The sequence below is a fragment of the Vicia villosa genome, unplaced genomic scaffold (assembly GCF_029867415.1).
Source record: "Vicia villosa cultivar HV-30 ecotype Madison, WI unplaced genomic scaffold, Vvil1.0 ctg.002495F_1_1, whole genome shotgun sequence".
NCBI lineage: Eukaryota > Viridiplantae > Streptophyta > Magnoliopsida > Fabales > Fabaceae > Vicia > Vicia villosa.
The window spans coordinates 138175-160023 of record NW_026705947.1 but is presented as its reverse complement, the minus strand read 5'-3'; the positions used below and the strand labels follow the sequence as shown (position 1 = coordinate 160023).

At 34.7% G+C, this 21849-nt stretch overlaps 3 protein-coding genes across 4 annotated transcripts; 2 read left to right on the top strand and 1 right to left on the bottom strand.

The window, feature by feature from the left end:
• Window positions 1-708: 708 nt before the first annotated feature.
• Window positions 709-5698, top strand: LOC131638982 (probable methyltransferase PMT26). Of its 2 annotated transcripts, XR_009294820.1 has the most exons (10): window positions 709-1075; window positions 1759-2946; window positions 3036-3185; window positions 3467-3737; window positions 3923-4033; window positions 4120-4294; window positions 4401-4673; window positions 4774-4968; window positions 5076-5366; window positions 5527-5698. XR_009294820.1 is itself a non-coding variant. In XM_058909508.1 (9 exons), exons 2-9 carry the CDS (start codon window positions 1804-1806, stop codon window positions 5302-5304), a joined length of 2547 nt encoding a protein of 848 aa, XP_058765491.1. In that variant the 5' UTR covers window positions 709-1075; window positions 1759-1803; the 3' UTR covers window positions 5305-5698. The 2 variants fall into 2 exon arrangements, 1 of the variants encoding a protein (XP_058765491.1); XM_058909508.1 differs by having other exon boundaries at window positions 5076-5698.
• A 6970-nt stretch (window positions 5699-12668) lies between these two features.
• LOC131638978 (nuclear transcription factor Y subunit B-3-like) lies at window positions 12669-13334 on the top strand. Its single transcript, XM_058909503.1, has one exon. It carries the CDS (start codon window positions 12669-12671, stop codon window positions 13332-13334), a length of 666 nt encoding a protein of 221 aa, XP_058765486.1.
• Window positions 13335-13592: 258 nt separating this feature from the next.
• Window positions 13593-15245, bottom strand: LOC131638979 (gibberellin 20 oxidase 2-like). Its single transcript, XM_058909504.1, has 3 exons — window positions 14708-15245; window positions 14248-14569; window positions 13593-14011 (listed from the first exon to the last, which is right to left on the bottom strand). Exons 1-3 carry the CDS (start codon window positions 15220-15222, stop codon window positions 13742-13744), a joined length of 1107 nt encoding a protein of 368 aa, XP_058765487.1. The 5' UTR covers window positions 15223-15245; the 3' UTR covers window positions 13593-13741.
• Window positions 15246-21849: the final 6604 nt, after the last annotated feature.

Sequence of the window (21849 nt, the reverse complement as noted above, 5' to 3'; positions counted from 1 at the left end):
CTACCATACCAAACATAACCTATATGATTTGAGTTATTTGAAAAGAGCGAAACATTCATATTTCTCATAATAAAGCGGATCACTTGCATGCGGTATCTGAAAGGGTAAAATTTCAGTCTTTTTGGTTGTTAAAGTTGAAATATGTTACTTTTGATTAGTAAATTAATCCTTTAACTTGTTTATCAACTTCTATGTAGGCCGCCTTGTGTTATTTTTTTTTATAAATTTTTTGTTGTAATTTTAAATTCTTTCTTGTCATCTTCATCTTCAGTACATCTTGTGTTGAGATGAATTATTTTAATCGTTAATATATTTCTCATTTTGGCATTTAAAAGAAAAAGCGAAAAGAACTTTAAAACATTCAAAACATTTCATAATTCAAAACTTAAATTAAACAGATTTAAATTAAATTAATAAATCGTTCAAAACTAGAAAAATCGCATAATTCTATTTCTACATGTTTGAATTTTGAAAACCACTCGGATCGAATTAAATTTTTGATTATTTTTAAAAAATTTACCTTTAATTTTGTTTTAAGACCAAGCTTTCCATTATTTAGCTCTTAATGAAATTACCTTACTTAAAAAAAGTTGTTACCAAAAAAGAAAAGGAAAGCTTGGTTAGTTTTGTTGACAGATATTTAGATGTAAGAAAAAAGGTAAGCGAAATTAATGCAATTCGGGTCTTTATTTAGCGACTCACGCATGCTGATTCACACCGGTTTCACGGATTTCATGCGGCCGTCACTCTCTCGTAGTCACTGTTTTTCCGTTTCCATCCTTTGGTCTCTGTTTCACTTCAACTCTCTCATTTTACTTTTCTTTTTTTCCTTTCTCCTTTCCCTTAACCCACATTCAATTCAATTCAATATTCTTTTCCTTATCAACTCTACCCCACCGCCCCAAATCGTAACATTTTCCCTTTCATATATATAACACCTCTCTCACTCTTCTTTCCCTCACGTCGATTTCATTTCTCATCCTTTTCTTTCTTCCTTCATTCCTCCCTCATGCGTCACACAATGCGGAGATAGCGATTCTCTCTCTCAGATCTGATTCTTTCTGAATAGCCTAAGGTAACGTCTAATCAATTTTCTCATTCCGTTACACTCGCACATTCACAGAATTCTCGCATTCAATTCACGCTGTTTTCCTTTCGTATTCTTCCATTTTCAATTGTTGAATTGTTCCAAATTGTCGTTGATCTGAAATTTGCGGTGATAACTGTACGCGTCACAGTCTTCGATATTGAATTTCACTGATTGTTTGGTTATTCCATGTTGAAAATTTTCTCACACGCTTTTTATGCCGTTGTTTTGATTTTCTAACTCACGCGTATTGGATGAATCTATTAGATCTGTTAGTTTTCTTTAATAATTCGATGATTTCATTTTACCTGAGAGAAATGATATATATTAATAATTGTCTATTTACTGTTTTTTTTATAAATAATATCATAATTTGGAAATGTTGTTAATTAAGCAAAATAAGAGAATTAAAAAACCTTATATTACATTGTATATGATATGATTGGATTGGAAGCTCTTATAGATAATATAATCCAATATTTTTAAGTATTCTAAATTTGGTTAATCTTAATTAGTTCTTGTACTAGCAGATTTGATTTGATCTGTGATTCGGTAATTCGTGTTATGTATTTTGGTTCATGTTATGTATTTTGGGAATTGAATATTATTACTATACAAGATGACAAATGTGGATGGTGTTTAATTGTTGTTGTTTGTATGATGATGATCAGGTCTAAACTAGCTGTAAAACACTCCATCTGCTGACACGTGGCAACATGGCGCAAGCGAAATATTCTAGAATAGATAACAAACGGTCTCCGTCGGGGTACTGTTCGACGGTGACTATTGTTGTGTTTGTGGCTCTATGCTTGGTTGGGCTATGGATGATGACATCGTATTCTGTAGTTCCTGTGCAAAATGTAGACGAGTCTTCGGTGAATAATAAGAATGAGGTGAAAGAACAGAGTGAGGTGAAGGATCGGGTAAGTGAAGCCACTAGTGATACCAGTAATAACAATGCTCAGAAGTTTGAAGATAAACAGGGAGATCTGCCTCAGGATGCAACCAAAATGGATAGCAGTGTCACATCCGAAAACAATCCTGTTATTCCAGCAAAACAGGTAGTTGTTTCTGATAAGGCTCCTGAAGATACCAAGCTGGTTTATACTGATGCAACTCAGTACGTGAAGCCTTCTGATTCGGATGAGAGTAATAACAAACCTGTTTTTGACGAGGGCAACAAGAAATCTGATTCTGATGAGAGCGAAAAGAAGTCTGATTCTGTTGAGAGTAAGAAGTCTGATTCTGATGAGAGTGAGAAGAAGTATGATTCTGTTGAGAGTGAAAAGAAATCCGATTCTGTTGAGAGTGAGAAGAAATCTGAATCAAATAGCAACGGACAATCTGATTCAGATGAAAAGGGGAATAACCCTGGTTCAGATGAAAGTGGAAATAAAACTGATGACTCCAATGAAACAACAGATAATAAAACAGAAGGAAAGGTAGATCAAAATGATAACCAGGGCTCTGATGAAAGCTCTAATGAGAAGAAAACTGAAGAAAATACCAACAACCAGGGCTCTAATGAGGTACTCCCTTCTGGGGCCCAGTCCGAGCTTCTGAATGAAAGTACAACTCAAAATGGTTCTTTTTCAACTCAGGCAGCAGAGTCAAAGAATGAAAAGGAGTATCAAAAATCCTCCAAAGAGTTTACTGGGTTCAATTGGAAACTATGCAATGTCACTGCTGGCCCTGATTACATTCCATGCCTTGACAACTTGAAGGCAATTAAAAGCCTTCGAACTACTAAACACTATGAACACAGAGAAAGGCAATGTCCTCAAGATCCTCCTACCTGCCTTGTCCCTCTTCCTGAAGGATATAAACGCCCAATTGAGTGGCCCAAAAGCAGAGAGAAGGTAAAAATAAACTAGAATGCATGTCAATTTTTATTCTTAATTTATCATTTTTATTAATTAAAAAATAATAATTTTCTGTTTTCTTTTAGATATGGTATTCCAATGTTCCACACAGTAAGCTTGCTGAATATAAGGGGCACCAGAATTGGGTTAAAGTTACAGGCGAGTATCTTACTTTTCCTGGTGGTGGAACCCAATTCAAACATGGTGCACTTCATTACATCGACACTATACAACAGGTAAATATATTTTGTTACAGGTGACAACTAATCACAGATTGTTTTTCTCGTGCCTGTATAGCAAAAATCAGGCAGTCAGGAACTATGCACTTATTGCGCTCTAGGAGATATCATCTTCATTTGAAAACTTTTACTGAAAGATTTCATTTAGGTTGTTGGAGGACGTATAAATGATAATTTTAATGTTTTCATCCTAGAATTGCTATGCAGAATTGCAGATACTTAATATATTTTCGTGATGCTGCTAAGTATTTTACTTATAATGAATATTGATGATGCAGTCCGTACCTGATATTGCTTGGGGCAAACAAACACGTGTGATATTAGATGTTGGATGTGGTGTTGCCAGTTTTGGTGGCTTTCTCTTTGAAAGAGATGTACTTGCAATGTCATTTGCACCAAAAGATGAACATGAAGCTCAGGTACAATTTGCACTTGAAAGGGGAATTCCTGCTATATCTGCTGTGATGGGCACAAAGAGGCTTCCCTTCCCTGCTAGAGTATTTGATGCAGTCCATTGTGCACGCTGTAGAGTTCCATGGCATATAGAAGGTATTTCAACATGTCAATAACCTAACCTTCATAGTGGCGATTAGATGAATTTTTGGTCATTCAAGCTTGAAAATTTTTGCAGCATTCTAATATTTCTCCTGCATCATTTGGGCATTTAGAGCATATATAATACATGTTAGTAAATTGGCTTTTATTATAGAAGCTCAATATTTGTGCATGTGTAGGTGGAAAACTTCTCTTGGAGCTGAATAGAGTATTGCGACCTGGTGGTTTCTTTGTATGGTCTGCTACTCCTATTTATCAGAAGCTTGCTGAAGATGTAGAAATATGGAAGGGTAAATGATAGCGCCCACTATTATCTGCTTCTTTTAAGCATTTAAAATTTGATATATTAGTTTGACATTTTGAGTTAAATTTACAGAAATGAAGGCACTAACTAAAGCCATGTGCTGGGAAGTGGTAAATATCAGCAAGGATAAAGTTAATGGAGTTGGTATAGCTGTATACAGGAAGCCAACTTCTAATGAGTGTTATGAGAAACGTACCAAGAATGAGCCTTCTCTATGTCAAGACTCTGATGATCCTAATGCCGCGTGGTATTTCTACTCTGACTGAGCCATTAGAATGTTTTAAATTAAAAACAAAATTAGGAGATAAATATCTCTGTCTGTAATATATGGCTGATGGCCTCTTTCGTCACAGGAACATTACATTGCAATCATGCATGCACAAAGTGCCAGTGAGTTCGACAGAACGTGGGTCACAGTGGCCAGGCAAATGGCCAGCAAGACTCGGCCAATCACCTTACTGGTTATCAAACTCTGAAGTTGGAGTTTATGGAAAGCCTGCTCCCGAAGATTTTGCTGCTGATTATGAATACTGGAAACGCGTAGTGTCCAAGACTTATCTAAATGGGATGGGCATTCAGTGGTCTAATATGCGCAATGTCATGGACATGAGATCTGTCTATGGAGGGTAAGCAAAAATTGTTGTTTCCAATGATACTCTGAATTATATTGACATGCGATTATTGTCTCATGTTTCTGAAACTTTCCTCTGGTTTTTGGATTCTCAGGCTTGCAGCAGCTTTGAGAGATTTGAAAATTTGGGTAATGAACGTGGTCCCGGTAGACTCACCAGACACACTTCCTATTATTTATGAACGGGGGCTGTTTGGCATATATCATGATTGGTGTGAATCATTTAGCACATATCCCAGATCCTATGATCTACTTCACGCAGATCATTTGTTTTCAAAGCTTAAGAAAAGGTACTAATGCCTATTTCATTTCTTGATCATTACCTGCAAACCTTGGTTTTCAGAAAAGAAACAATCTGTATGTTCATCTCATTTTGAAATGTTTATTGGTCAAACAGATGCAAGTTTGAAGCTGTAGTGGCTGAGGTTGATAGAATTCTCAGGCCTGAGGGAAAGCTTATTGTCCGAGACACTGCTGAGATCATTAATGAGCTTCAGGGCTTGCTGAAGTCTATGCAGTGGGAGGTTCGTATGACTTACTCGAAAGAAACAGAGGGCTTTTTATACGTCCAAAAGTCCATGTGGCGGCCTACAGAATTGGAAACAGTAGAGTATGCTATTGCCTAAGCATGGTCGATATGCCAACAGGAGTTAGGTGTTTTTTGGTTTTAGTTGCTCAAAATTCTTGTGTAAGTGTTTTTCTGCCATTATTCATGTATTGTTAAGTTAGGCATTTATTTTTTTTTCTTTTGGTAATTTATTTTGATCACCACTGTTTGGAGATCTGTTTATTTTGCTGTAACATGGCGCCATAGTGAAGGAATTCTGATCAAATTCTTGCAATTGTAGAGGCCTTGGATACTTGATAGTTACGATTCTGGAAAAATTTAGTGAGAAGTCCACCAAAATTTGGTATTAGTTTTGTAATTGAATATTTGGACAAGAACAAAAACAGTATACTAATACTAATACTCGGTGTCTTGTAAATCTATTATTTGAAAACAAAAATCTGTTTCGTTTACTTGTTTTTATTATTAATGAAAAAAAGAGAGCTGGAGAGGTCTTGTAACGTGTTCCAGCTATGCGTCTCATATTGATTACAATTTATAATCACTTATTTTTACCTGAAGCAGTCTAATATATAGGTTACAGTCACTTATTTTACATGATGCAATGAAGTGCTGTGTAGGTCTTTAAATTATTTTACAATTTTTAATCAAACTTTTAAATTAAAATTAGGGAAATTCTCATTACACCCATATGCTTCTTCAGTCACAAATCCTCGGTGAAAATTCCAAAGTATTTTATATTTTTAGATATGCATCTCCGAAGTAAATTTTTTTTTTAAAAAATGTGATCGGATATGCATCCCCAAAGTCACATTTTTTTTAAAAGGTATTTTTCGCAAAATACATATCTGAAGTCACATATTTTTAAAGATAAGGTTAATTTGGATATGCATATTCAAAAACATGTCGGGGACATAATTCACTACAACAAAGCAACAAAGCATAGATTTACTATAAATAATTGAAATTACATAGATAGTTGAACAAAAATTTAAAGTTACATATTGTTTTAAATGGGTGGGGACGACACAACATTTTGATAACATCTTTTCCCGATCTTTGAAGTTTCACATTCAATTCGATCGGACCCTTCGAAGAATATTGTTGAAAAATTGTCCACATAACCTCTAAATCGTCGTCGTTTGTTTTAAGCGGGTAGTTGGGGACGACACAACATTTTGATAACATCTTCTCCCGATCTTTGAAGTTTCGCATTCAATTTGATCAGACCCTTCAAAGAATATTGTTGAAAAGTTGTCCACATAACTTCTAAATCGTCGTCGTTCTTGAGCTCAAATGAGGTGAACTTGATGTTTCATTCGGCGCCAAGTGAAGGTGAACGATGCATATCCGAAGTAACGCAGTTTTCTTCCTCTACAAATCAGCACCAATGCAAGCAAATAAGAGATAAAATGAGAAAATTTTATCTCAAATTGTAGCTTTCTATGCTTTCGTATATAAATGATCTTTTCGGATGTGCATATCCGAATAAATCTCTGACATTTTAAATCCAATATTTAAATAAAAATCATTTTAAGAAGAGTGTTTTCAGATATGCATATCCGAAACATCTTAAAATATAAAAAAGGTGTTTTCGAATATGCATATCCGAAGGGTATTTTGAGATTTTTCAGGGATGTTTTTCACACTTTATAGGTGTAATGAGAAATTCACTTAAAATTATAAAAATAATTGAAGGAAAACCAAAAGGGAGAAAAGCGTATGCAATTTAGTATTTATTGAATAATTTCATTTTAGTTTTAACTAATAATCATTGTAGTAACTACAAGTAGTACTACAAGCAATTCTTACTTCAACACTAACTTTCCAATCGCCTAAAAAAACTCCAACTTTTAAAAGTATTAATGGGGAGGTTTTATCGGACTTACTCTTTCTGTGTCTCTATATATTACTGTGATACGTTACATTCTCTTTCCTCTCATCTAGCAAAATCTTTTCAGCGCCGCCATTATTTCTTCCAAAAAATCCAAATTTTCGACTTCAGCATGTAACCAAGTTGGTCGGTGGTGTGATGAGGATCTTCCTCTACGCCTCAGTGTTTCTTGAGAGTATTTCGTCGATGAGTTTCACGCGGCGGCCGTTGTGTGTTTTCTCCTCATGGTTAGTCTCTGTTTAGTGCCGCTTGAAAGTGGTTGTTTCGCTCTTCTCTCACACGGTTAGCTTGCTCATGTTATCGCATATGACCAAAGCAAAAAGCAAAAGTAAAGTAGCTAACAATAGTACACTTAATAATACCAAGATGAGTGATGTAGAGAATCCTTTTGAACTGCAAAGCTAACAATAATTTCATACTTATCTTTTAGGCACAAAAACCAAAGAACTTTAATAATAGTTGACACAAAAGTCAAATTAGCTTTAATGTTGATAGGAACAACTCTTATCTTGCAATTTAATAATATCATGATACATGATAGATCTCTATCTTTAGAGATCTCGACTATCGTAATAGTCGTCTTCATTTTTCAATGTAAGGTCGAATGTGATGGAGGCACTATCACTTTTGGAAAAAAGCTGACATAACATCTTTTAATTTTTCTATGAACTCTTTGGGATCCACGGTAGAAGATAGCGCGACAATGAATTTAGATTTATCTGCCAAAAAAATTGGATCTTTGGAAGCAGACGAAGTCTTGCAAAATTTTGGATGATCTTTAAACCAATTCCCTGATATTGTTTGTGATAATAATTCTGAGTTAAATCTAACCCACCATTTAATAGATATCCTCTTAACTAATTGTCGGGCTAGTCATTCCGGCCAAATTTATTCGGAAGAGAAAGTCCAAGAGGTAATCCAATTAATGCCAAAGACAACATAAAAAGCCAGCAAATATTTGTGCTTTGGGCATGTAACGATGGAAGTAAATTCTGTATAAGTTTTGGTGGAATAGTTGGAAATATATCTTCATTAAGTCCATACACATTAAACCACTCTATAAACTAGTTAGGAATAGATAATGAAATATTCTTATTAAATCAAATGAACCAAGTGTGTTCAAAAGGTTTACACAAAAAAAATTGGACCAGACATCCATATAATCAAGATAGCTATAACTTTGAGAAATATACTCTCTTGAAAATGATTTAATAAGTGTTTGAGGAAGATTACAATCAGCGGGTGATAATACCTCATTAATTTTAAACTTTGAAAATTTAATAACTGATTTCTCATATTCATGAGTGAAAGTAATGAAATCCGAGTCTACTAGAATAAACTCATAAATTATCTTGTTTTTAAAGTATCTTTTGGCAAAAGAAGAATCAAGGAGAAAATGTTTTTGTAATAACTTGTACCAAAGTAGAGTCCTGAGGATAGTAATGTGATTCTAGAGGAATAATAGGCAATGAAAGTTTTTTTTTTTTTTTTTAATAAAAGTTGTCATCTTCATAGGAGGAGGATTAACTTTTTGACTCCATTCCCCTTAGAGGATGAACTAGGAGGATTAAGTTTTGATAAGTAGGTGGGCGAACCCAAAATAATATGCTTATCATTTGTTTGTAATGGAGGACCATAAGATGCTTTAGTGTTTGTCTTTTTGTTGCTCATGGTTACGCTGCAGAAATCCTCTTGTTAAAAAATCTGGCAAAGCGTTCTTAATTCCTTAAATATGCATGATTTCAAAATCAAAACATACAAGTAAAGATTGTCATTTGGCCAAGATATGTTTTGAAACTAAATTTTTTACATCCTTTTGTTAAACATTTTTTTTTGTAAATTTGCAATCAGTTTTTTAATAAAAATTATTTTGAAAATAAATTATCTTAAATTTCATAATGCATAAAACAATTGTTAAAATTTCTGTTTTAATAGTGTTGTAATTTAATTGGACAGAAGATCAAGTTCTAAAATAATATCAGACAACTTGTCTGTTTCAACTATCAGTTTGGCACTAGAACATGGGTAGGGATGACAAGTAGACCCAAACTCGCAGGGTCCACCTGCTCCCGAACTCGAGTCAACGGGTGAAAATCCGAGTTGACTGGGTTCGGGTGCCACCCGATATTTTAGGTGCAGATTTGGATGGTGTGAAACGTTTCCATATTTTATGTTGTTGATAGTTTTGTTTTTGTTGATATATGTTGTATGTTGTTTAAGGTATGTTGTTAATAAAAGTTGTATGTTATTGATGATTTTGTTGTTGTTGATATATATTGCATGTTGTTGTTAAGGTATGTTGCTGTTGATAAAAGTTGTATGTTGTTGTTGATTTTATTTTTGTTGATATATGTTACATGTTGTTTAAGGTATGTTGTTGTTGATAAAAGTTCTATGTTGTTGATTATTTTGTTTTTGGTGATATATGTTGTATGTTGTTGTTGATAAAAGTTGTATGTTATTGATGATTTTGTTTATGTTGATATATCTTGTATATTGTTGCTAAGGTATGTTTTTTATAAAAATTGTATGTTGTTGATGATTTTTTTTTTATGTTCATAAAAGTTGTATGTTATTGATGATTTCATTTTTGTTGATATATTTTGTACGTTGTTGTTGATAAAATTTGTATGTTGTTGATGATTTTTTTGGTCAATATATGTTTTGTTTTTTTGTTAAGGTATGTTGTTGATAAAAGTTGTATGTAGTTGATGATTCTGTTTATGTGTATAGATGTTGTATGTTATCGTTGATAAAAGTTGTATATTGTTGTTGATAAAAGTTGTATGTTGTTGATGATTTTGTTTATGTTGATAAAAAGTGAATGTTGTTGTAAAGGTATGTTGTTGTTGATAAAAGTGATATGTTGTTGTTAAGGTTTGTTTAATGATATACCTCATAAATTATAGCTTTCATTACATTCAATTAGTGGCAGAGCCATAAATTTAAGGGAGTCTAGGCAAAAATTTTACACCCTGTTTTTATTAATTTTACACCTTGTTTCTACTAATTTTGCCTTTGATTTAGTCTAAAAAATTTGCCCTTGATTTTGTCCAAAAATTTTACACCCTATTTTTATTAATTTTGCCCTTAATTTTGTCTAAAAATTACTAATTTTGTCCATGATGTTGTCTAAAAATCGACTATTAGTGTGAGGAGTATACAACGATAGGAGGGATTGAGCCTGGGCGCGTGCCCGGGCTCGTTGGGCTATAGCTCTGCCCATGCGTTCAATCAACATGTTATTCTGGGGCAGTTGGTACAAGCCACCCCAAGGCTAAAAGGGTAAAGGCCTAAGGGCGAAGTAAGAGGGATAAAGTGTAAAAAAGATAGGTTCTACACACGAGAACCTTGCTAGTCGTTCAGATTAATCTGACGGCTGCCCGTGATCTGCATTTTTAGTTGTCAATCATTTATTCTATTTAAAAGGAAAAACACACAATTTCTCTGATATTCAAATTCATTCTCATTCATACATTACTTATCACTCTTATACTGACTTGAATGTTAAAGTATTAACCTCGCAGTTAAACTCACTCTCCACCATATCAGAAACTCAAGACCATTGCAAAAAACTCTACCTCCTCATTCACTGATCAACTCTGATTCCAACTACGAAACAAATTCAATCTATCACTGCAAGAAACTTTACCTCCTCATTTATCGATAACACTGATTCCAACTACGAAACAAATTCAATCTATTAATGAGGTTTTTTGGACTAATGAATGGATGAGTGATGGATATATGACCGAAATTGTTACCCGTGTTCTTGTCATGATTTTTATAAAGAACCAATTTTTTTGAGTGCATATCGTCATAAATAAGCAGATAAAGTGTCAACAAAGTTAAAGATCCTTTTGGCTGTCAATGTTAGATTTTGTTAGCAGTACCAAATATAAAAATATCCGAACCGCAAGGAAAAAAACCGTGTGGTTTGGTTTGGTTCTATTGACTTTTAAAAATAAAATCGAACCAAACCAAACCAACCTAATGCGGTTTGAGTTGGTTTGGTTGGTTCGATTTTTTACAAAAAAATTATTGAGCCATTTATACACATATAGAGGAAAATGTAACTTTGTGTTTTATCATTCATAGATTTTTATAAAAAAAGTTTGTAATTATCAAAATAAGTTTAAAATTTGATACATAAAATTGTGTCTTACACGTTTATCTTAAATCTAAAGAATGATATTCATGAAATTGCATTCTTAAATAAATATCATGCAAATAATACGATAAAATATATTTTGTCAAAATAGTATTTATAAATGAATAATATTTTATTATTTTTTTGTTAATATGTAAATTAAAATAAATATCATACAAAGAATATGATAAAGTATACATACAATATTTTTTTATTTCTCTAAAGAATGAAAGAAATATATATTAGTTAGTAATATTTTGTAACGCAATTCGGTTTGGTTTGATTTGGTTTGTAAAATACAAACCGTAAATCGAACCGAACCGCGCGGTTCTATTAGAAAATGACTCAAACACATCTGAACCAAATGAGTTTTTTTCGGTTTCGATTTGGTTTGGTTCAGTTTTGCGGTTTTCTGTTGGACCGCTTTGATTTTGAACACCCCTACCCAAATCAAACTTTTTTTTCTTTTTCTAATTGAACATTTTGTTCACTTAAATAATAATAATAATAATAGAGAAAAATATGTCACGATACTAATTTTACACTATTAATCAATCACAACCATGTGACACGACTGATGAATAAATTCTATTGAATTATACGGTCAATGCATTAACTTTAATTTTATAATAATAATAATAATAATAATATTTTTACAGTATTAAATAATAATACTAAGGAACGGTATTATTTTTAGAGAGGAGGTTTGGAACATTTTGGATGTTGTTTGAAATATCAAAGCTTTGTTATAGAGGTGGTCCTTTATCGAAAATATTATTCATACCAAATTAAACTTATATGAGTTTCGTGAAAACCTTTTGTTTTATCTCTTTTAGGTTTCATTTGGTGTGTAATCTTTTCTTTTCTGAATAGTTTCTCGGTGTTTTTGTAATCGGGTTCGAGAATTTTTATTCTCTTATAATGAAACTTGTTTATAAAAATAATAATAATAATAATAATAATGTTTTTTTACAATATTAAATAATAATAATAATAATAATAATAATAATAATAATAATAATAATATTCTTTTCACAGTAATAATAATAAGAATAATAATTATAATTATAAAAAAACAAAAAGTAATAATAATAATATAATATTCTTTTTACAGTAATAATAATAAGAATAATAATTATAATTATAAAAAAGTAAAAAGTTAACTAAGTGTGGCAATCCAAGAGGTCAATAATAGTGTTATCTAAGTTGGAATTGGATTGGGTCCTGGCAGTTACATCAAGTAAGAGCGAGTCTGAGGGTCCTTCTTACTTGCCTATTTTTTTGCCTCACTTTCAGTTTATCTATCTATACAATTAAGTAAAATATAAATTTAATAATAATAATCTAATTCCTCATTAAAAAATTAAAATCACTTCCAATGGATGATGAAACTCATACTACTTTGCCAAATGGATTCACCACAGAAATTCCTGAAACTCAATCTTTAAAAACAATCAACAATCATAATAACAACAACAACAACACTACCACCAACAATAAAGAACAAGACCGTTTTCTTCCCATAGCAAACGTTGGTAGAATAATGAAAAAAGTGATCCCAGCAAACGGCAAAATCTCAAAGGACGCAAAAGAAACAGTTCAAGAATGTGTCTCTGAGTTCATAAGTTTCGTCACCGGCGAAGCCTCCGATAAATGTCAAAGAGAAAAGAGGAAAACTATCAATGGTGATGATATCATTTGGGCTATTACAACTTTAGGGTTTGAAGATTACGTTGAACCGTTAAAATCTTATCTTCAAAAATATAGAGATATCGAAGGTGAGAAAGTTAATGTCCCTAAACAACAAAGATCTGAACAAAGGCTACATCAACAACATCAACATCAACAGCATCAACAACATAATCAAGATGAATTAAATAATCAACATTTCAATAATAGTGTATATACTTCAACAAATCTCATTTCTCAACCCTCTTATGTCACCAATGATCAACCATTTCCGTTACCTTTCTCGTCCAATTCGATTCAAAAACAGTTACGGCCGCAAGATCAGATCGATTCCTTAGGCCATTGGTATGAATGAGTAAGACCAATATAACAATTTATAATGTAATTTTAGATGTAGTGTTCTTTTTATATATATGCGTATAAGAATATATATAATATAAATATGCATGCATGCATGTAATGTTTTTGAGTCACTTTTCAAAATAAATTTTCTTGAGTTTTTTTATTTGTGATTGTGTCATGTAAGAGTTTGATCATGAAAATGATAAAGTGAAAAAAAAAATACACCAAGTGATAGAAAGTTTATTTTTCATATTATTTGAGTAGAGTGGATTCTCATATGAGCTACATCAACCATATGAATGTTAATATCTTATTCTATGTCATTCATTATATAAATGCATACATAGAAAAAAGACTAACAACAATTGTAGCGATTATTATTAAAAAAACAGTTTTATTGAGCATCAAACTTGAAAGTAACTAGATGTTTGATGCTTTGGAATTGATCTCAGAGACGAAATCTGGAAGAGTGTTGGGATCGGCTCGATGCTTTTCTTGTGTAAACTTGAAAAGTTGTGACCATGTGAAATCAGGATATTTCCTTGGCTCTTGTCTTCCCAGGATGTTCTCTGGTGCTCTCACAATTTTGTCAGATTTTGGATTTATGAAGAAAGCCAGAGTCTTTCTGTCCTTCTCCTTGTTAGCCAACACCCTATGGAGACAGCTCTTGTATACTCCATTAGTCAATGCCTAAGTCAACAAAAAAAATATCATCAGCAAGTTTGTACAAGAGTTCAAATACGAGTATGAAAGTACAAATCACAATAAATGTTTGTTTTATCTAAATCGTGAAAGCCTTTACGTGACTGCAACGACTGCAACTGTTATTTAAAACCAGATCTAAAACCTTAGTTTAGACCGACCTTAGATATATAGCCTTAAATGACACCATTCCTATGCGAATCTTTATATGAATACATACATACCTTAAAAGTGTCACCTATGTTAATGACAAAGGTATTGGGTTGAGGACGAACACCGAGCCATTTGCCATCGACAAAAACTTCAAGACCTTCAAGGTTCTGAAAAAGAATGGTGATTGAGGTGGGATCACAATGAGGACCAGTGCCAAGGGTTCCAGCTTGGATGCCACTGCAAGGTGGATAAGAGTTGCACCTCATCATTGTTTCAGCATCTTCAAAAAACTTCTTGTAAAACATTCGATCCACACCCAAACTAATCGCCAACAACTCCAAAATAACTTCAGATAGCTTCTTCATGGCATCACAGTAGTTCTGGAGAACCAACCTATTCCAATCAAGAAAAAAAAAATTTAGACTCTGTGCAGTAGTCTGTCTTGCATCTCTTCAGAGACAGCCCTGCTTATACGTTAGCATAAGAAACCGATTAAAATAAAAATAGGCAAAATAAATAAGTGATTCTTACCCAGCATGTTGGTGGTCATCACCTAAGACAGAAGTGAAGAAATCAACAATTTGTGTCTCAGATGGATCATAGTGTTTGTATTGGAAAGTAAAAGTCTCTTTCCATGGCAAACTAGCAGAGTACCTTGATGCATGAGCACAAGAGTAACCCCATGGAGCCTTATATGCATTAGCCTTCCTATCCAAAGGGAGTTCAAAAAGGGACACAAACTCTTGATTAGTTTCATCAATCAACTTTTGAGCAACTCCATGGTTGGTGACTTGGAAAAATCCATGCTTCATGCATGCATCTCTCACAACCTTTGCAACAGCTTCCAAAGCAGCAGCATCACCATTGGATACTACTCCTAAGTCAATGATTGGCACATCAAGATCTCCTTGACTGGTTTCAAGCAAATCCTCAGAAGACCAAATGAATTCTTTTGGCACATTTGCTTGCTTATGGAGTGACTTGAAGTCAATAACGCTTTTGAACTCATTTTCATTTGGAGAAACAGTAGCAGCGATTGGTGCCATTTTGGTTTGAAATTAGGAGAGGTTGATTTGTATTAAAAACAAGTTTTGATGAGTATTGTTATTGCACAAAAGCAAGATATAAATACTATTTTCATTCCAAAAAAAAGTTATATAAAAGAGAATGTATTCAAAACTAATAATAATTTTTTTTTGTTGATAAAATTGTTCTTCGGTTCAATTCAATGTAACCAGAAAAATTTATAGAATTCAGTGAATCATATTGGAATTTGGAAAACTAAAATTTTAGTAATTTATAAATATATGTTACTTTATATAGATTGGACACAATGAACCTTAAACATGTTTCGTTTTTTATAAAAAGGAATTAGTGTAATGATATTAATTTATTTAAAAATTATATTTTTGAAATTATTTTGAAAATTATCCAGGAGGTTTAAAATTAAATATATTTAACAAAATTTATTTTTTTAATAAAATTTAAATAATATAATTTTTTAAATAATATTTAACCTAAATTGTGTCATCGATATATACAAGATGAATTGTAGTAATATTCGAGGAAAAAAATTTAAATAACCATGTTTAAATTTTTTTAAAAAAAAAAAAAACCATATTTTCAAATTATTTACCAAAATGTATAGGTTTGGGACACCGGAAAATGGTGCATTAATGTGTTGCAAGCCAAATGGTTTGGCGCAAACACTAAAATTTTAGGGCAAAAAATTTAGAAAATTTCTTCACCCACCTCCTAACCTTCTTGCCCACCCCTGGTGAATTTACCACAATACCCTTTGTTTCGGAAGTTCATTTCCGAAACTGTACTTTTTTTCTTAAAAAAGGTGTTTTCGGAAATGTATCTCCGAAAACGTGTTTTTTTTAATATAAAATATTGATTTCGGAGATGCATCTCCGAAATAAAGTTACTTTTCAGAAAATGTGGTGTTTCGGAAGTTCATCTCCGAACGCACCCCCCTTGGAGAATTCGGAAATGAACCTCCGAAAATATGTCTGGACAGAATAAAATGAAAAACAACAATAATTCGCTTTATTTAATCGGGTGAAGATTACAACGATAATATTACATAAAATTAAAGTTACATATTGTTGAACACGGGTAGGTGGGGATGAGAGAGTGGTGGGGAGAAAAAAAGGCTTCCAAATTTCAAAAGGTTTTTTTATTCTTTTAATAAAAATACGTACTACTGTAAGTAACAAATGACGGAGGAGGTGTAACCGGGGCCGGAACATATGACGGAGGAGGTGGATGTCCGGAGGAAGAAGAACCGGAGGTACGTCCACCGCGAGACAAAGGAGCCAATCAATGTAAGCTATAGTTTATCATTATCATCAGGGGACGTCATTACAAAAAATTGGGAAAAAAATCTTATTATTTTTAATCTTGATTTTTTAGAAATGACGTCCCCAGATGATAATGATAAACTATAGCTTACATTGATTGGCTCATTTGTCTCGCGGTGGACGTACCTCCGGTTCTTCTTCCTCCGAACATCCACCTCCTCCGTCATATGTTCCGACCCCGGTTACCACTTCCAAAAACTAACATGATAAATCCAATACAAAAACACTGTGCGATACAATCCGAAATCAGAACAAAAACAAAACAAAACACGTCAAACAAAACAAAAACATGTTATTCTGCCCGACGAGCGTTACAAAATACACATCAAACAAAATAAAAACACGTTATTCTTCCCGACGAGCGAACTCCTCCGAATGAAGATAATTATACCAATCCTCATCCCATTCAGTATCAGAACCATCAGCGTTGATCACGCCTGAAGGCTGAGCCTGCACGTCCGAGCCATGGACCCCCAGGGGACGAGAAGCAGAACCAGTCAAAAGCTTCTTCTTCTCCTTCACCTCCTTCACCTCCTTCACCTCCTTCACCTCTTTCACCTCCTTCTTTGAAGAACCCTTTCTTCCCTTAGCGTCCACTTTAGAAGACGCAGTCCTGCGTGCTGGTTGGTTGCCTGACATGTTCCTGTAAACAATTGAAAACGATTAATATGCATAGACAAAATAAAAAACAAAAAAATTTGAACTTCTGATACATTTCGGAAGTTCATTTCAGAAAACTGGGATGGAGGTGTTTTCGGAAATGAACTTCCGAAACACCCCTGCGATGGAGTTTTCTGCAACTTCCATGGCAGACCCCTAAACCAAACTTCAAACCAAATCAAAATGCTTCTAAACAACCTAAATACTACTAACAACCTAACCATATATCATTTATGCAATTAAAACCCTAAATAATATGCATTTGAATAATAGATCTAAAAATTTCAAAACTTACAAAGTGTTAGGATTGAGAGCTTTTGAATGTTGTTTAGCAGTGTGATTAGAGCCTTGATGCAGCTTTGGAATTCTGTTTGCACAAATTTTCGCCTTTGCCACTTTTTGTTTTGATTTAGGGTAAATGATTGGGGGAGGGGGAGTGTTTTGATAAATCTGCAGAAATCGCAGTATTTCGGAAGTGAACTTCCGAAATAATGTTTTCGGAAATGAACTTCCGAAATAAGTCAATTTTTTCAAAAAAAGACGCTTTCGGAAATGAACTTCCGAAGCAGGGGTATTTTGGAATTTTCGCTGGGGGTGACCCCCATAGGGAGGTGGCCAAAGAAATTTTCAAAATTTATTGCCAATTGAATTGGCGCATGAGTTCATGATCCAACACATAGGCGCCATTTCCACCGCTGCGAGGGAGTCACTTGTCTGATCTTGTGGTGCACTCACTCCCGTTACGAGAATGAAATGACGCCCCAGCTCGACTCGAGACCAAGACTCCTTCCTTACAACTCGCACCAATAGCGGCACTGAGCGGCCGAAGATTGATTGAAAAGGCAGCCGCATTTGGCTCCTATGTGTTGGGGTATTTTTTTTTTTGAAAAAAATCCCTTTCGGGTATTTTCGCGCAAAGTTTTTGATTCCGATCTTTTATTTTCGTAAAAATGTCAGATAAATCGAGTTCGTAAAATTCCTATTAACCCTAAATAATGTTTGCGTTGTCGATTTCGGTTTTTTACTAAAGCACACTTTATTGATGAAAGACTAAGGAAAGGTTACAAGAGGTGGTAAAGAAATTGATACATTGTCATAAAAAAAAAATACAAAGTAGATTTAACTTGCGACGAGGTCGAGCCACGACTAGGACATCTTTTTTTATTGTGTCCCACCTGACGACAAATGCTGCATTTTCTTTCCATTTTGTCGTGGACGTCCATTTCGGTTTTAATCTGCGTACTATTGGGGCGACCATTTTTCTTTCGCCGCATTGCGTCATTATGCCAAACTACCTCCCCATCATACTCAGGCCATTAATCCTCCTTGGCCACCACTGGAAACGCAGCACTGTAAACTCGAAGCAATGTCTGAGCCTTGTAAATTGGAGACAACAGTGTTATTGCGTCGCGGTGCGCAAATGCATATACTGCTATGACATGTGAGCAAGGCATACAGAAAGCTTGAAATTTTCCACAGTCGCACCAATGGTCGTCTAGAAAAACTCGATATTGCTGTCTTGGCAAACCCTCATTGTGGTCAATTGTTTCGCAAACACTGAAGGTGCGGTTGAATCGATCGAAAACAGTTACTTGATGAGTGTTTGCTTTTGCCGATTGCTCTTGCATAAATTTCATGCAACTATCACTAGACAATTGACCCGATTGTCTAACATCACCCCACTTTTTGCCTCTCGTTGAGAAAAGCGGAGCCATCTTAAAGTAGGCTGCCTCCACTAGTGCAGTGATAGGAAGGTTACGAATGCCTTTGAAAACTCCATTCATGGATTCTACCAGATTTGTCGTCATGTGTCCTTATCGCACGCCATTGTCATAAGCCCTTGTCCATTTCTCCTTAGAAATGTTATCTATCCAAGTTCCCGCATCTGGATTTGTCAGTACAATCTTACCCCGATAATGCTGGAATGTAGGTTGGGTTAATGCATAACCAGCATTGACCAGGGCCTTCCTGAGCTGCCTATCCTTGATCTCCCGCATGAAGTTCTGGGCGATGTGGCGAATACAATACACGTGGGTTGATGGTGGGTCATGTCATCCGTTTGCTAGATTGTTATAAGCACTCTCAATGGAAGCGTGCCTATCAGAGTTTAAACAGAGGTCAGGCTGAGGAGCAACATGTTCTCGGAGATTTCTTAGAAAGAAAATCCAAGCCGCGGCAGTTTCACCTCCAACAATTGCGAACACCACTAGAAATATATTGTTGTTCCCGTCCTATGCAACCGCCATAAGCATGGTTCCCTTGTATTTGCCGTATAACCATGTTCCATCAATTTGAAGTATGGGTTTACAATATGCAAGGTTTGAATGCCCAAAAAAGGCGATGGAATATTCTGTTTCCTTGGACAGGGTTCCCATTCGGGGCATGCGCGGGCAGTGTCTCTAGAATAGAAACAGTGTCAGGTGCGTAAGTTTGTAGCGCAGTAAGGTAGCAGGGAAGATTTTTGTATGACTCCTCCCAATTGCCGTAGACTTTTTCAATTGCCTTTGTTTTTGCAACCCACGCCTTTCTGTAAGATGGAGTGTAGTTGTAGGCTGTAACGATATGCGAGATAATATTTTTGACCTTCAAAGATGGATCAGAGCTTATGAGAGGTAAGATCTCCTGACAGATAAGATCGCCACTGAGTTTCATATGATCCTGGAAAGTGTTAGGGTTGACACATGTGTGTTGTTGCGTAATCGACCCTATGACCCATGCATTACTTCTCTTCCTATAAGAAGTCAACAGTCTGAAGCCACACTCTGGATTTTTACAAGTGATTAAATACCGTTCCAAGTTTGAACGGTCTACTTCAAAATCAACGTTGTGCGCCATGTGCCATTTTTTAATTGTTCTAAGACATGCCTCCTTAGAAGGAAACTTGTCTCCTTCCTTTAAATCATCGTCACTTTCGATGTACAGGGTGAAGAAGATATCGGATGATGGTTCGTCACCTTGCAAGTTCAAGATACTCATATGTGCTAGAGGTGCGTACACATGAGCTGGAGGCACCGAAATGTGTTGTTCGTCTTCGGATTCCTCGTTGACCATGTCGTCAACTTCAATTTCCAGATCTTCTTCTTCATCGTCTATGACATCAACCTCTTCTTGCTCGTTGACGGGTGGGTCAATAACTTGAGACTGAACAAATATGAGGTTCTTGTGTCTCAACCTGTATAGTAAAGTACAACTCGATGGCATCGAAGCTAGAATATTTGTGGTTAGCAAAAATATTCTGGAGGTTTTCGTCATTTGAAATCTCCATCTCAAAAAACTTGACGGTGTTGTTGTTATTGAAAGAAGGATACTGGTAGACAATGTTTGCAATATGACCCATTGCAATCTTAGCCTGAAGTCGTTGATGGAAGGATGTAAAGGTGGCTCTTTTGCTTAACAAAAATGACACAATTTGAGTGTTTCTCATCAGAAAACCGACTATTTCAGATATGTAAGTCTCACCGTTTAGATGGGCATTTACCAAGTATTGGGGAGGTGAAGTCATTGTTTCAGGTTAGTGTTTGGGTGTTGTAATATCAGGTGATAATAGGCAATATTGTTTGTGTGTGTTGTAGTGTTTAGAAATAATGCATATCTTATATAGGATTTATATAGGATTTATCGTCTCATATTAGAAATATTGTTTTGGGTTAGTGTTTGGGTGTTGTAGTGCTTACAGCCTTGCATTGTGTAGTATAGAGTTAGTCTCAGGATTCCAACATGACTTGACTACACAGACGCACGCTGATCTATGGCTGTCTCAGGATGATATGACTACACAGACACACACTGATCTATGTCTGCCACAGGATTCCAACATGACTTGACTACACAGACGCACGCTGATTTATGGCTGTCTCTGGATGATGTGACTACACAGACGCACACTGATCTATGTCTGTCTCAAGATTCCAACATGACTTGACTACACAGACGCACGCCGATCTATGGCTGTCTCAAGATTCCGGCATGGGAGGTTTGACGGGAGAGAATATGACATGCCCGTTCCTTCGATGATACTCCGGTTGATAGTCGAACCGCTTCACAGGTGGTGGAGGCTCTGATCTCCGGTGCGTGTTATCTGGCCTTATGCGAGATCTCATCCTTAATTCGTATGTGTAGTCTTTTGCACATAAGAAACCCTAGTTTATAGAGGGTCGCACGCCTATCTTACTGTCCATAACACAAACGGTATGGGACATCTTCGCTACAGGACAAAACTATCATATATAAATCATAGGACAAAACTATCATATATATATATATATATATATATATATATATATATATGTGTGTGTGTGTGTGTGTGTGTGTGTGTGTGTGTGTGTGTGTGTTTGTGTGTGTGTGTGTGTGTGTGTGTATATATATATGTGTGTGTGTATGTGTGTGTGCGCCATTGATTTACATTTCTCTTGGTTGACAAAGACACATTGGTAAAAGCAAAATATTAAAGGCAAGAAATGAATTATTACTAATAAAAGACAAATCATAGGACAAAACTATCATATATATATATATATATATATATATATATATATATATATATATATATATATATATATATATATATATATATGTATATGCCATTTATTTTTATTTTTCTTGGTTAACAAACTCATAGGTAAAAACAAAATATCAAAGCCAAGAAAT